The 15,972-nt window shown below is 42.8% G+C and overlaps 1 protein-coding gene and 1 long non-coding RNA gene across 11 annotated transcripts in view; one reads left to right on the top strand and one right to left on the bottom strand.

Annotated features, from left to right (window-relative positions):
• Positions 1-3,242: 3,242 nt before the first annotated feature.
• On the bottom strand, positions 3,243-13,902 carry LOC137206099 (uncharacterized). The gene is made up of 3 exons (XR_010934431.1): positions 13,819-13,902; positions 3,657-3,705; positions 3,243-3,347 (listed from the first exon to the last, which is right to left on the bottom strand). It is a non-coding gene; the product is annotated as an uncharacterized lncRNA (long non-coding RNA).
• Positions 13,739-15,972, top strand: part of ALMS1 (ALMS1 centrosome and basal body associated protein) — a 230,113-nt gene continuing 227,879 nt past the window's right edge. For 5 of the 10 annotated variants that reach the window (XM_067704699.1, XM_067704703.1, XM_067704700.1 and 2 more), the window contains exon 1: positions 13,741-14,084. In XM_067704699.1, the coding sequence (XP_067560800.1) occupies positions 13,800-14,084 (285 nt within the window). In that variant the 5' untranslated portion in view covers positions 13,741-13,799. Of the gene's footprint in view, positions 14,085-15,972 lie in introns of all 10 variants that reach the window. The other 5 variants (XR_010934429.1, XR_010934428.1, XR_010934430.1 and 2 more) reach the window with 2 other exon arrangements.

Below are 15,972 nucleotides of genomic sequence, written 5' to 3'. Positions count from 1 at the left end.
TGTGGGATCTTCTCGGACCAGGGATCAAACCCGTGTCCCCTGCATTGGCAGGCGGATTCTTAACCACTGCGCCACCAGGGGAGTCCCAAATGGAAGTTCTTAAGAGTTACTTCCCTACCAAAATTATAAACTAAAGACAATATCAAGTCCCTTGGGGGAATTTAGGTGACTAGGCACCATCAAAGACTTGGAATACTTATAATTGGTGATTCTTATCACATCTCCATTTCACTCACCTGTTTGATGTGTGTCTTAGATATTTTTATTGGATTACCATAAGCTTAATCAGTTGATAAATTTGATTGTAACTGCTGATTCAAATGTGATCTCTTTATCAGAGAAAAATCAATACAGCCCCTGGTATCTGGTAGGCTGCTATTGATCTTGAAATTGCCTTTTTTCTATCTGTAATAAAAGTCAGTGAAAGATTGCAGCAACCCTATATGGGAAGGACCCCTCAGAAATGGTGGTTTGGGTCACCCCAAGAGTAAAAAAGCCCAGCTGGTTGAGATGTCTGCTGAAAGGGAACATGAAATAGACATTATAGAATCATAGTAGTGCTGTGTAACTTGTGCCCAGCTACAGAAATGAGGACACTAGAAGTCATCTTATTTTCCTCACATTATGCATATACATATGTGAATAAATATCTATTTAGAACTATACATCTTAATTTTCCTTGTATCTTTCTTCTATTATTTTATATAAGGTGGATGCTTTGTTATCTGATGCTGGGTAACAAACCACCTCAAAATTTAATGGCTTAAAACAACAATTTATTACCTTTCACAATTCTGTGAGTTGACTGGGTTGTTCTGATTCACGTAGTATGTGAGCTAGACTATATCTTTTCAATAAATTTCTCTTTTAATTAAGCTGACCAGAGTCATTTCTATTGCTTATAATCAAAGACCACCAAATGGAACAGAAATTGTTACCTGAGAGTGTGTCCCAAGCGAAAGGCCCTTGAAGAAATACGGGGTATTTGGAATTGATCATCAGACCAAGATAAGGCAAAAGGCAGTAAGACTTCAATTAATATTGGGGGAGAGGAAAGTAGTAGCTCATGAAACTCAGTGGAGAAACAGTGAATTTCTATGGGTAGCAGGTGCCTAGAATGCAGTCCGGAGCATGGGCACCTGAACAAAGTGGTCCTAGTTGTGGGGATGGATACTATGCATGAACTCAACAATATGTACTTCTCTTCACTAAATTTGATCTGCCTACCACCACTGTTACCTACCCAAATGCTGATAGTAGCATCCACTTGTGATCCAGTAATGTGGTAGCAACCCTCAAGGGGATCAGTGAGTTGAGACAGTAATTTTGCACTTACAGGAATAGAAACTTTTTGCATAGTCTATGTTGTCCTTACTGATTTATCATTTACTAAAATCATTATATATATATATATACACACACACACAGACACACGTATACATGTATAAAACAAAATTTCTCTCTACATATGCCATATACTAACTTTTATAATTTCTTTTTCTGATTATAAAAGCGTTATAAAAATGAAGCTATTAACTTAGCCATCAGTGGAAATGACTCCTCCTAAGGGAGAGCTTGCCACCAAGAGTCAACTGCAGGTTGTAATCAGCTTCCCCTCCACCCACTCAAGCACCTGAGATGCACCTCACTTTCTGCTCACATAATACTCCCAGGAGCCAGGTGGGAGAGGAAATTAAAGGTTCCCTAGTAGGCAGACATCTTTATCAGCTTCAGTGAAACCAAACTTATTCTGAAGTTCTATTCAGAAGCTTTTGACTGGCTAATTCAATTCAATCTCCATTCATTTCATTCAACAATGTTTACCAAGCACATTTTTTGTGCCAGACTGTTTTAGGCACTAGGCATACAGTGGCATGCAAAACAGACAAAAAAATTCCTTCTCTCATGGAGATTGCATCCTAATGGGGGGTGGGGTGGGGAATTAACAAGACAATAACAAACAAATTTTGGGTAGTGATAAGTGCTAAGAAGAAAAATAAAGCATAGGTAAGGGTGTGGGTGTATTGGGTTACTAGAGAAGCCCTCTCTGATAAAATGAGCAGAGACTCTGTGGTAGTGTGTTCCAGCAGTGGGAACAGCAGGTGCAAGGGCCCTGAAGTGGGAGTGGGCTTTGCATATTGTGGAACAGTGAGGAGGCCAGCGTGGCTGGAGTGGGGTAAGCAAGAAGGATGGGCAGAAGTTTAGATCTGGAAGTATCCGGGTAGGAGCCAGATCATGTAGGCTCTTGTAGGCCCTGGTTAGGACTTCGGATTTTATTCTGAGTGATGTTGAAAGCCCTTGTGAGGTTTTGAATAGAGACATGAAATACTCAGATTAAAGATTTAATTAGATCACTCTTGTTCCCCTATAGAAAATTGTCTTTGATGGAAACTAGTTCCATACCTCTAAGTTTCTTCATTTCAGCCACATCCACACAGGTGAGCTCCTCCCATTTCCTGTTGCTGCAGGGCTTTCCTCTGCATATTTCTGCAAGTCTTCTTTAGCTCTTCTTCCTGCTGACCTCCTTTCCCAAAACCTATCCCACAACTGTTGAAAGCCTTCCCTCGTCGCCACAGCCACTCACCTCATTCTGCCTTTAACTGATACCTAGTTTGCTCCTGAGGACATGGCTGTCCTTGTAGCCTCTGCAGGGAAGGTTGACAGTTTCCCATGTTCCACTTACAACTGGACTAGGAGTTGGGCTGTGCTTGCTCCTGCTGCCCCACTGGATGCTTCTACACCACATGGTTAAACAGGAAGGGGCATAGACTGTGTAGTCAGACTGGGCTTGGAACCATACATCACCCACTCTTACTAGCTGGGTTATGTTGGGCAAATTATTTAACTTATTGACCTTGGATTCCTCATCTGTAAAATGCTTTGGCAAATTGTTGTGAAGATTAGAGGAGGTGATGATTGTAAAATACCCATCATAGTGCCTGGCACTCAGAAAACCATAGATTTCCCTTCCCCCGTCCCTTTGATGTCCATATTGTCCTCCTTGTCACTCATCTGGTTAGTGTGCAGGGAGAATGTGGCATCTGGCCCACCTTCTCTCTAATTCAGCTTTTGTCTCCATCCTAGGGGGTTTTAGTAAGTGCATAAGGAGAACTGTTTTAGGAACTCACTCCTGTAGCCACACCTGAGGCCTTTTAAACTCCTGTAGCCACACCCTGGACATTCTAAACACCAATAACTTGGTCTCCAGTCAAAACCTCCTATTTCTCCACTCACCCGTTCATGCCATCTCACCATCGTGTGCACTTAGTCTCCAAGCGCTTCTTCTCCAAGTCTGACAGCTGCATCCTGGGACTCCACCTTCTCCCCCATTTGGCTTAGACTTCCTCCTGTGGATCAGTCAGTGAGGGTTTTTGGTTTCAGGCAACAGAAGCTGGCTCTGGCTAGCTGCAGCAGAAAAGGAACCTCCTGGAGGGATTTTGCAGGGGTCCTAGAACCAGTGGGAAAGCTGGAAGCCAGGCTTAGAAAAGGGGTGGTATCATATGTTAGGTTTATCATTCAGTAAATATTTATTACTTCTCCTCCATCAGCCTCCATGGGAGAAGCATGAAGTTGGATGGGCCCATGTGATTTGCTTTGGCCAATGAAGTGTGGGAGGAATGCCTGCGGCCTTAAGAAGGATTGGTGTTTCCACTTACCTCTGAGAGCTTCCTTCCTCTGTCATAGAAGGAGCATGCATTGGGTAACCTGTCCCAGAATAATGAAAAATTTGTGGAGAAAAGTCACCTCAGCCAAGTCATTCACTGACGACACAGATATCCCCAGGCAACTATTTGGTACACAAGCAAGAAACAGTGTTTTTTATTATAGGTCACTAAGATTTTGTGTTTGTTTGTTACACAGCATTGTGTGAATAGCTGACCAAGAAAGGCATGAACCAAGGAAGGTGGGGGAGTAGAACCCATTACTAAGGTCATGCCAGAAGAACAAGTTGGTGAGGATATCTCTGCTTGTTCCATTGGTTGTTGCTACTGCTGAACTCTCGACTTCACTACTACTACTTCTAAACCAGTGCTCTTCAAACTTTAATGTGCCTACGAATCGCTTGGGTCTCTTGTTAAAATGCAGATTCAGTAGGTCTGGATGGGGTCTGAGATTCTGCATTTCTAACAAGCTCTGGGTGATGCTACTGGTCCCCAGACTATACTTCGAGTAGTAAAGTTCTGAACTGTTTCTGCCTTACCCCCTTAAGAGTCAAAGGCACAGATGAGAGCAACCAAATGTGTGAATCTAGGTCACATGTCTATTCCCTGGCTGCTGGGTGGCAGGGAGAAGGATGGCTTTCTATAGTGGGTGGGGAATATTGTCCTTGAGAAAAGGAAGGAGTGATTCTCTACCATGACCGTGCATCAGCATTACCTGGGGGTGGTATGTGTGATAGTTTAAAGATCAGATCCTGAGCACCAATCCAGACTCCCTGAATCTTATTCTCTGCATGATGGGAGCTGGGATTCTTCATAAAATATATACCTCAGGTAATTCTGATGAAGGTTGTCTGTGGATCACACTTTGGTTAACATGAATAAAAACCAGGAAACATGAATTCAATAAACTTATTGCCCCACTCTCCTGAGTAAATGATATTTATTGGCACGTATCTTTCTTCTGCTTTATGAGAAAGCCACATACTTCTCTTGTCTGAGGGTAATTCCTCCACCTGAATCACCCAAAATTCTCTCTGCTTTTATCAATTTCCTTTTTGTGTTCTAGCTTCAATGTCTTTCTTTCCTTTGGGTCAGTCTTCTCAGCATAGCAATATTAAAAAATCCCAATAGTTCCTTTCCTGCCCTGGCTACTACCTAATCAATTTCCTTTCTTTTCATGGGCAACTTCCTTCTTTCTATACTCAATGTCTCACCTTCCTCACCCCCAATCATTTCTCAACTGCTGGACTAGTTTCCTCTTACTATCTCATCAAAATAATTTCTTATGCAGGTTACCAATAAATTTCTTAATGCCAAATTCAATAGACACTTTTCAGTCCTTATTTTATCTTTCTGCAGCATTTGATACTGTTGGCTTCTCCCACCTTGAAACTCTTTGAGTTCCTGTATTATATGATACCACTCTTTTTGTGTTTTCTTCCTATCCCTCTGGTAGTTCTTTCTTAGTCTGTGTTCACCTCTTCCTCTTTTGGGATGTGTGTATTATTCAGGGTTCCATCCTTGGCACATGTACTGAGTTATGACTTCCTCTAACACATATATGCTCATTGTCAGCAACCTACACCTCCCTCTTTCCTGAGTCCTAGATCTGTATATATAGCTGCTAACTGAACTTCCTTCCTGGGTATCTCTCAGGCAACTAAAACTCAATGCTCATAATTAAACACATGACTTTTCCCTTCAGAGCTGCATCTTTCTACTTCTATATTTCTATCATCAACTCAGTTGCCCAAACCAAAACCTGGGATTTAGCTTTACTCTTTCCTTTCCACCTCTCTTCCCCACATCCAGTCACCAGGTACTACTGATGTCACTCCCTACATAGCTTTTGCATCTGTTCTCTCCTCTCCTCCGTTCTTTCAATCATCATCTGAAGTACTGTTGTAACTTCCTTAGGGGATCTCCTTTTTTCTACCAGGGCTCTCCTCCACAACATCATATGTTTTGATTTCTAAGGACAATGGGTGAAAAGATATAGGGACATATTTGTATAACTCAAGGATGCAACCATTTGTTTAAAGGGTGCTGTAGTTGAAGGATGACTCCAGTTTGTTCTCTAAAAAGCTCAGACCCATGTGACACCAGTTTGTCTTTCAGACTGTTCGCTTGGAATGTGAAAGCTGCTGGACAGGCTTAAACATTTCAGATGTAGACATTGGGATAGCTTGCCACCAGCTGATAGATCTAATTACTTCCTCACTTATACCTAACTTTATACATTCTTGAAGAGTCATCTTTGGAGAAAGTCACAGTATGCAATCACAGCAGAAGGACTCAATGAGAGCTCTGCCATATTGACCAGTCCCAGGCTTGGTTCATACACTATAGAGAGCAATGGCAATTAAAATGACTTTAAAAAAATATTGTGGTAAGAACCACATAAAATCTACCCTCTCAAAATTTCAATTATACAGTATATTATGGTTAACTCTATTACAAGGATTACTGAAGTTCCTCAATTCATAATTTTATTACTGGCTTCATGAAAAATATCACCATGGTGGAGTCCAGTGATGCTTTGGAAATGAGATACAAGCAAGACTGGACATTGATTTCTAAGGGTCAAGTCTGGCTACGTCGCCCCATAGATTGTAACTCTTCTGAAGGCAGAGAAAGTGTCATTCAGTCTCTGTTGCTCTAGTATCTGGCAAAGTGACTGGCATTTAGTAGTTGGTCAATAAATATTTGTTGAGTAAATGCCATTGGAGACTTGGGGCTGACCCAGAGATGCCAAGGTGACAAGGCACAGCCTCAGGCCTGACAGGTAGATAAAGAGGGATGTAACTTGATTAGCTCTGTTGTAACCTGACTATCTGGGGTAATTTGCCTATGTACACTCTTTTCCCATTTAAAAACAAAAGCCTGAACCTTTAAAGGCTTCAGTTTGAAAAGTGAATCTTTTGATAGGAGAAAGCCAGCTGACCCTGCAATTTGAAGTAGCCCAGAGTTTCATCTTTTACAGGCAGTAGGCTCAGTTTAATGACTCCTGTCACTGCCATACAGGGCCCACATGCTTCACATGTTCTGGCTCAAAGGTCGTCGGAGACTTTTTCCATGGATTTCCCTTAGCACAGCTCTGGCAAGCTGGAGATTCATAATGTTTTTCCAAACTAAAACTTCACCAGCCTCTGGCTTCAGATAAGTCCCAAGTTAATAGTAATCTCCCAATTCATTGGTTCTGTTCTTTCTTCAAATAGTGCCTCATTTCCCCCTTGCCCCCAGGTAGTGGTGATATTAAAATAATTAACAACTGGAATGGCAAGGGCATAGGCCAATCAAACCAGAGGCTCAAGCTATAACAGGCATTAACCCTTTAGTTTTTCTATCCTAGGGAGGTAGGTCTGGGGTACCAGAAAGTAATGGGAGTGGAGACGGGAAGGATGCTTGAGGCATTGGCTAATTACCAATGAATATGGAAATACCTCAATATTTTAACAGCCAATATGGCTGTACCTGTGCACATCAGATGAGTATCAGCCCTGCCTCCAGATTTTTCTGGAAGTTGTCAGTCTGTCATTCATGACTTTCCCAAGAAGCCTAGCTAGCTGTCATGTGATGGGTGGCATTGTTGCCACTCCAGCAGTGGACAGCTTCTCCCATGGTCACACTGGCCTCATCTGGGCATGGTTGTAGTTTCTCCTAGGTTGTTCATCTCTGGAGCACTAATTCCTCCACTAGACTCTATAATTGCTTCTGCTATTGCCTGATAGGCCTTGTGGTCTTCAGTGGGTATGAAAGCTGCCTTGGGCATCTCTGGGCCTCACCACCAAAGTCTGGAAGCCCTCACATCTGATTTTCCAGACATCTATGGTAGAATGGGTGAGAATGCCTCTTGCTCCTTTTAAATTCCTTTTGTGAGAGGATTACCAAAATAGCATTCATTTATTCATTCACTGGACAAATATTGAGGGCAACTATATAGCAGGTATAATTCCAGGTGTTAAAGTTGTGAAAAAGATAGGGTCTCTGCTTTCATGAAGTTTATATTCTAGTGGGTAGAAATAGAAAATAAACAAACATATACAATGTCAGCTAATGATAAATGTATGAAGAAAAATAAAGCAGAGTGATGGGTTAGAGAATGAAGGAGGAGGTGGGGATAGGGATGCCATCTTAGACCAGGTGATCAGAGAAGACCTCTGATGTTTGATCAGAAACCTTAATAAAGTAAAAGAGTGAGCAATAGGGGGTATCTGAGGGGACAGAAAATGCAAAGACCTTGTAGTTGTTTGCATGTGATCTCGTGTTTTATGGTTTTAGTGAATCAGATCCTTCATTTTTTACTGAAATCTGCCTTTTGCTCTACATTTGAACTTCAAAAACCCAATTAAGATTTCTTTCCTTCCTAATAGATAGCTTTTTGCTTTCCTCATCTCTGTTTATCCAGAAAAGGAGACGGGGAAGAAGAAAGGAAGTGGAGGAGGGTGAGGCAACGACAATGGATGTGGGAGGAGGAATGGAGGGCGTGATGCCCTTACCCCTGTTTCACTGCCTCCTGGCTCCTAGATGAAGGAGTGGGCATGCCCCATGAGTGGGCAGGTGTAGTCTGATCAGCCTCTCAGTTCTGTGGGCACATTAGATATGTGGTATGGGAATCTATACCATTTTGAATTGGCAAACTTCAACTTTTTATGCACTCATTTAGGTGTAGTCCTGCTATAGGAAGTGATAACCAGGAACATGCACTGTAAGTCTCAGCTGTCAGACCGTCTGTTCAAGGTGTATGGGTAGGTCTCATCCTCCCCATAGTTCTCCACCTGTCTTTTCCCATCCTTTGGGCCTCTGCTTCAATAGATGGCTATCACAAATAATAGTAATTTTTTTTTCTGAGTGCAGTATCAGTACCTAATTTATGCTTAACGTTTTTAGCTAGGACCCTTTGCCATAATCTCAGGCAGTAGGCAAGGTAAACTTATTATTCATTGATGTACCTATGTACTTAATCTATAAACAGGGTTAAGTGGTTAAGAATCTGCCTGCCAATGCAGGGGACACGGGGTCGAGCCCTGGTCTGGGAAGATCCCACATACCGTGGAGCAACTAAACCCATGCACCACAACTACTGAAGTCTATGCTCTAGAGCCCACGAGCCACAACTACTGAGCCCACGTGCCTAGAGCCCATGCTCTGCAACAAAAGAAGCCACTGCAATGAGAAGCCCACGCGCCACAACAAAGAGTAGCCGCCGCTCGCCACAACTAGAGAAAGCCCGAGCACAGCAATGAAGACCCAACACGGCCAAAAATAAATAAATAAATAAATCTGTAAACAACATTTGTACAGCACTCTTTGCCAGAGCTGGAGCCACTACAATGTATTATGGGTGGTAAAAGTGTATGTGTGGTAAAAGTGTATGTGTGTGTGGTTTTTGATGTCTCCAAGCACAGTGTGCTCAGAATCACCACTCTCTTTCAGTGACTAAAGCTTTCTGTTCCTGCATTGAGTGCATCCTTGCCCAGTTTCTTCCTTCCTAGAGAAACAGGAAGGCCTGAATCCTGATTTGGGCAAAAGCTGAACTCTCCAAAGAGATAACAGCAGGGAAACAGTTTGGAGAACCCAGGGAATAGGAAGAGTCTGAATGATGAGGCTTGGGTTTAATCTTACTATAGTGGATGGCCAGGTTTCTCCGTGCTCTCAGGGAAAAAGGATCCTCAGCTCCTGTCCTGTCTTCTTGTGGCAGCGCCATCTTTAACACCAGCTACTACTACTGCTAGAAGGAAATATCAACAGGGGCGCTTGCTTAGACATAGAAAGATTGGTGCCTGGAGATGGCATTCCTACTTCCTAGCACGTGCCTTGAACCTACAAAGCAATCAATCTTTGATCAGGAGGTACTGTGCTTCAGAGCAGAAACCAGAATTCTAGTAACTGAGAATGCACTCCACTCACAGTAAATTTAAAACTAGCATAGAACTTACATAGTTCCTTTAGTTTAATATGTCAATGCTCTCCAGCCAGGGAACATCACTGGGAATATTCCCATAGTTAAGCAAAGTTGGATTTATTATTTGTTGCAACAAGGGAGAACACACATAATGGGAAATTGTGGAGTATCTCAGTAAGAGGATGTTGTTAGGACTTAACAGAATTTGGGCTTGTGTTAAGTGATTTTGAGGAAGGTTCAGAGAAGCAGGGCTTTACTGAGTTGGATGATATCAGGGGGGATAATTCTATGATTGAGTATCTTAATGAACCTTATCTAGAAGAAGGAAGAACAGAGTGATGCTAGAGCTATAACTGAAAAAGAAGCAGCAGTCCCTCAAATTAGTTGGAAGAGGGAGATGTTTAGTATGTTTATGGTTTGCACAGTAACACTGTCTCTGTGCTTAGACAAGACTATGAAGCGGTCTTGTTTTTTGTCTCCATTCATCACAGTCACAGAGTGACCTTGTGTGATGCTGGTGTTCTATGAGATTGCTTATGCTCAATAGGAAAATATTATGGCATAGCTCTGACTGCCAGGCCAGCTCCTAGCAACACTGAGGCTTAGTTCTTAGTGTCAGGCCAGTTTCCAGATGCCAGAGGTTTATTTTCTTAGTCCCCCAACCCAAACACTTTTGGTCAAAGGCAAAGTTAGGCCATGGAATGTTAATCCATGATATTCAGATTTTTTTTTTTTTTTTTACTATTGCTGGGATCCTGCTGACTCAGAGAATGGACTGTAGTGGGACTAGGGTTAATCTTTCCTTGTCCTCCAGCTGTAGGATAAGTTGTTGAATCATACGCCATGACAATGACTGTGTAGTAACATTTAGGACTCTGGACAGGGTACAGTGACCAACTGCCAAAAAAACAATTACCAGAAACAAAATGATTATTCACCTTTGCATTAAGTCTGGAAGCCAGGGGCCCAGATTATAAAACCCTGCAATGAAAAAATACCCCAGAATAATCCAGCTGGGTCTGTTTTAGAAAGCCAGGTGGTTTTATCATCTTTTATCCTACTCATGTTCTACTATCCTGAAGGATACAGATGGAGCAATAAGTATTGCTAAACACAAACTCCCCTGTGGCTAGCTAAATGGAAATCAATGCCTATGTGATTGTTCATGAAAACTCTGGCTAATGAACTCAAATTTAATTGGTTGAGCTTCTAAAGCAGAAGTTGTGATATTTATAATGTTTGCTAAAGTCAGAGAAAAGAGTTTGGAGCGTCTTTTTCAGTTGTGTTACTTTTGTTGTGGGACTGAATTTCATTCACAGTACATATGCAGAGAAAGTCAGTTATCCCTCCTGGGTGTTCTCCCAAGTAGCCTGTGAGTCTGTGCTTACCTCATTTTCTTGGTTTGTGGGTACTGCTCTCAGAGAAATATGAGCCACTGGAGGAGTGGTAATTTTAAGCTCCTGAAAACCTCTAACAATTAGATTCAATATACAGGGTAAGTTAGTAGGAGGGTGTAAGCCTTATGTTTATGTAAGAAGTAGTACTCTAGCGGGGTACAGACTATACTGGGAGTATAAGTATTATTAAGTATATCAGGAGCAAGCCAGTATTTTGTCCTCAAGATGGGCAGATTTCTTGTTTAAGTAAAATAGGTTTTTGCAAAGTGGGCTGTAGTGTTTCTGAAAAGAACAAACTGACTATTGGAGCAAGGATAGCCCCAATATTAGTTGCTATTCCTGAAGGGCTAGGTTTTTCTGATACGGTTGTGATACTCTCAGAGAAACATTTTGTTGAGGTGTGGATCAAGGTCCAATTTTTATAAGATTGAAGTTTGGGATTAATCACGTGAGAAAAGCTTAAGAACCAGAAGAGACCTATAGATGAAAATCTACATTATGAAGTGTTTAAAAGTGCAGCTACTGAATTTTGTCAATAGTCAGTTTAATTAAGAGCAGTAGTTATGGTTTGAGAAAAATACACCACGAGGCTTCTTTTTCTTAAGCAGCAGAAGAGCACAGGAGTCAAACGTAACAGGATGAAGATAAGGGAGATCATACTGAGAAATCATTTTGTTAGTTGTTAAAGTACAATAATAGGCAAGATTAGTGGTAGGGTAAAGGATGCTGAAGAATCAGAAAGTTAATCTTTTTCTGTTGTCATGGGTCAAGCTGTCCATTTCTATAATCAGCAGCTTCTGGAGAATTCCCAAGGATCTTCAGTCTTCCAAAGGAATGGACGTCCAGTAGTCAGGCAAAAATGATGCATGTATTTTTAGCTGGGAAACGTGAACCCAAGATCAATGCCTTGGAATTTTACTGCTGAGTCAGTTGTTAGCAGTGCCTAATAAGTCTTTTCCAACGAGGTTCATGGGAAGTTTTCTTCTGATGTTTTTTTCAGAAAGATCAAATCTCCAGCTTTGAGGTCATGCAAAGTTTGCTTAGGTGGGTGCTTTGGAAATGCAGCTCCTACCTATTGTTCATAAAGCAGTAGTTATTGTGTGGGCTCCCTGCAGTAATTAGTCATATCAGCTTGCATCAAGGTAGAATCTAGTACTGGAAGTAATTCCCAAATACATGAGGCAGCCTATTATTAACTCAGAAGGAGATATGTATATCCTAGAATGGTTCATGTTATTGCTATCAAGGTAAACAGAAGTTCTTTGGGTCTTGGAAGTCTGAGGGTTTCTGAGAGCTTTGATAATTAGTTTTATAATTCTGTTAGTTCCCTTTATTTTTCCTGACATTTGTAGATGATAAGGACAGTGGAGTTTCTAAGTAAATGGTAAAGCTTTACAGAATTACTTAATGATAGTGTCAGTGAAATGTGTGACCCTGTTACTGGAGAGGTACATTGGAATTTCTCAAGTCAGAAATATAAAACCAAGCAATTTTTTCCCCACCATTACAGCCATAGCTCTCCAGCAGGGAACATCTTCAATCTACCATAAAAAGAATTGTATTTGTATGTACTCAGTTCATTTCGAGGTGTTCAAAGGAGCACTGAGGCTTTGGGCTCCAGTCCATATTCTAGCTTTATAGTTTTGCCAGGATTGAGTCATTGGCAGATAGGACCTACATCCTTGGCAATACCCCTAATTTATGCCACCAATGTTGGTTGCCAATTTATCTCTGCTTTTGTGGGTAATACCGTGAAGAATTTTTTGCTGGACTCCACTTTAATTGTGGCTATCTCCTTAGATAATAGCAAAGGATCTCAAGATTCTTTAATTTGCCATTCATTTCATAGGGCTTCTTAAGTGATAAGGAAATCTTTGTTTTTAAAGCATTTTGAAATCATTGACTAACCCCCAAATGTAGGTACTATCAGTATAAATATTTGCTCTTTTGTCCTTTTTTAGCTGATAGGTCTGGGCAAGGGCAACTACTGGACTTACAGAAGGCCTGGGATGGCATTGCCAGCCCCTTACGAGGTAAGAGACATTGGGCAAGTTATTTTTCTGAGGCTTAGAGTCTTCAAATACAAAATGGTAATAATACTTGTCTCACAGAACTGTAAGCATTTAATGTTACTGTACAATAATCAACAAATAATACCTACCACTAAGTCCTTCATATTGGTTATCTCCCTTAACTATCACAACCATCCTATGCGAGGGCCTATTACCTCATTTCATAGAGGCTTAGTCTCACTGCTGTTAAGTGGCCATGTTTGGATTCAGTCCCATCTTTCTGATACCAGAGCCCTGTTCTTACTTAACCCTCTACTGCCTCTGACACTTTTCCACTGTTAGGTTCAAGTGCCCATGATACAGCCTGTCATACATTAGGCACTCAACCTTTAAAAATTTATAATTTTTAGGTTTGATTATTTTGGGTTTGTCCGAGGGTCTGATCGTCCCTCTGTGCAGGGGCAAAATTCAATTTTGGCCCGGCCCAGCCGAGGACTGAATTCTCCCCTCTTCCGACAGAAGCCCAGTCCGGGTTCATTGTGAGCTTACAGTACTGTGAGCAAGATCCCATCGCGTGAGAGGGGCGAGGCGTCGGCGTCGCCTGTCAGCAGCTCCGCCCCTCTGAACTTCCCGCTGTCCCCGCGGGGCACCCTTAGCAACAAGAGCGCGCACTCCCTGCCCCGACCAGTCCGCGCGGCGCCGGCGCGAGGCGTCGGCGGTCTCCGCGCCTGCGCGCGGCCACAACCGCCAGTAGGCTCTCTTCCCCTCCCTTCCCTCCCCCCTCCCCCTCCTCCTCTTCAGCTTCCTGGAGCTAGACGCCAATATGGAGCTAGAGGACATACCGTGGCCAGGAGAGCTCGAGGAGGAGGAGGAGGCGGCGGAGAACTTGGACGAGTACGACGTGGTGATGGCGGAGGAGATGGAGGAAGAGGAGGGGCGGAAGCCGGACGCGGATTTTAACTACGAGAGCCAGCGTCGGGAGAGTACGGACGACGAGGAGGATGAGGAGGCCAAGGCCTGGCTGCAGGCGCACCCCGGCCGGACTTTGCCTCAGCCGTCGCTCCCGAGGCACCGCTGCTCGGAGGGCGAGCTGACTAGCCTGAGGAAGGTGAACCGGGTCGGGGAGGGGTATGGGCCGTGGTCGGGCAGGGTGGATCCTGAGCGCTTTGCCTGCTCTCCCTTGCGGGCTTCCTCTTGCTCTCTGACTGTCATGGTGCCTGACGAATAGTACGCGTGCTTTTAAAGGCTTGTAGGGCCATTTCGTCTCCTAGGCCCCGACTCTTGCCCAGGCTTCTGGCCGACTACTCCAAGTCTCCTGTTCTTTCAAGGCAAAGATCTCTCTTGTTACCTCCCCACCCTCCCTCTCTCCCCTGGGCTTTTAAAATTACTCCAGATGTTCAGAGGAGCCAATATGGTGGTTAAGAAACGCTCTGGGGAGGAGGTGGGCTTTATACCCTGAGGGAGGGGAAAAGGGCGTTGTAGGAGTGGAGACAGTGGTTGCCCAGGGACTATCTTGTTGGGGAGACAATTAGGAGATTAGTTTGCCTGAAGGGCGGGACTGCCCTTGAGGGAGCAGAGTGGATTCTGTGCACCCTTTGAGTAGTTAGTCTCTAGAGGCTTCTTGCCAACTGTGCTTCTCTGACCTCTCGTTTGTAGCAATAAAGGGGTCCCCAGCCGGTAGGAGGGGCTTAGAAACGCAGGAGGCTTAAGTTGCAGCTCCCAACTGTCTGGAAAACTAGAAAGAGCTGATTTTATGGTTGCCTCCTGAAGATCATTTTGAAAATAACTGCATTTAATTGATTCCTTTTCAGCGACAAAGGAAAGGTTTGCTATACGATTCAGATATCTAGTCATCAGACATTTATGAAATTTCTATTCTGTGAAAGGTACCTTGTGGGGACAAAAAGAAACCTAAGGTTTATTGTCTAGGACTGCTCCTTAGACAAGATGTCAACTGTGCAGAGTAAAACAACAAGGTACAACAATTGAAAAGACAGAAGAAAGACTATATAGGCCTGTGCCGTTCAATACAGTAGTCATAGCAGCGTGTGGCTCCTTACATCTTAATTTGTTAAAATTAAATAAAGTTAAAAATTCAGTGCTTCTGTTGTACGAACAATGCTCAGTAGTCACACTTGACTAGTGGCTATGTAATTGGACAGTGCAGATACAGAATAATTTCATCACTACAGAAAGTTCTGCTGGACATTGATGCTGTAGACTGTTGATCATTAAAGAGTAATAGTTGTTGTTTTGCCTGGTAAATGTTCCAATTGGTGCTGAGTTCACTGAACATATATCATTGAGCATTCTTCATGGGCCACACATTGTGCTGGGTGCTGTGGAACCTTGGTGAACCCAAACATTTGTTGTCTCTGCTTTTCTAGCGTACGCAGTCTAAAGAGGGAGGCAGACAAAATTCAGTTGGGTCACAAAAATAAAAGTAAAATTGATATGTGGTAACATGCTTTGAAAACATTCAATAAGGGAATCTCATCTTGCCAGTGAAGCTGGGGAAAGCTTCTCTGAGGAAGCTATGACAAGCTGAGATCTGAAGACAGGTTACAGTCAACTAGGTGAAGTGAAAAGGAAGGAGCTTTGCAGCTGAGGGAAAGGCACATAGAAAGGTACTGTCGGTAAGAGAGAGTGTGGCATTGTCAAGGAACCAAAAGCCAATATGGGTTGAGCAGAGACTTCAAGGCTTTGTGTGCTGTGCAAGGGATTTGGAAGCTTTATCCTGGGAAGTCATTGAAAATGTTTTAAACAAAGGGGTATAGGATAAAATTTGTGTTTCAGAAAGATCACTTTGTAGCACAGTAGAGAACAGCTTTGACAGCAGGGTGGGGTGGGGAGCTGCAATAATAAGTCAGGGATGCTAATTAGGAGGTCATTGCAGTATTGCCAGGCAAATGATGATGATGGTATTTTGGAATAAGGAAGTGTTGGTGGATATAGTAAAACGTAGACTGATTCAAGAGATATTTAAGAGGTAAAGT

The sequence above is a fragment of the Pseudorca crassidens genome, chromosome 14 (genome assembly GCF_039906515.1).
Source record: "Pseudorca crassidens isolate mPseCra1 chromosome 14, mPseCra1.hap1, whole genome shotgun sequence".
NCBI classification, from domain to species: Eukaryota; Metazoa; Chordata; class Mammalia; order Artiodactyla; family Delphinidae; genus Pseudorca; species Pseudorca crassidens.
This window is presented reverse-complemented; position numbering and strand designations above follow the sequence as displayed.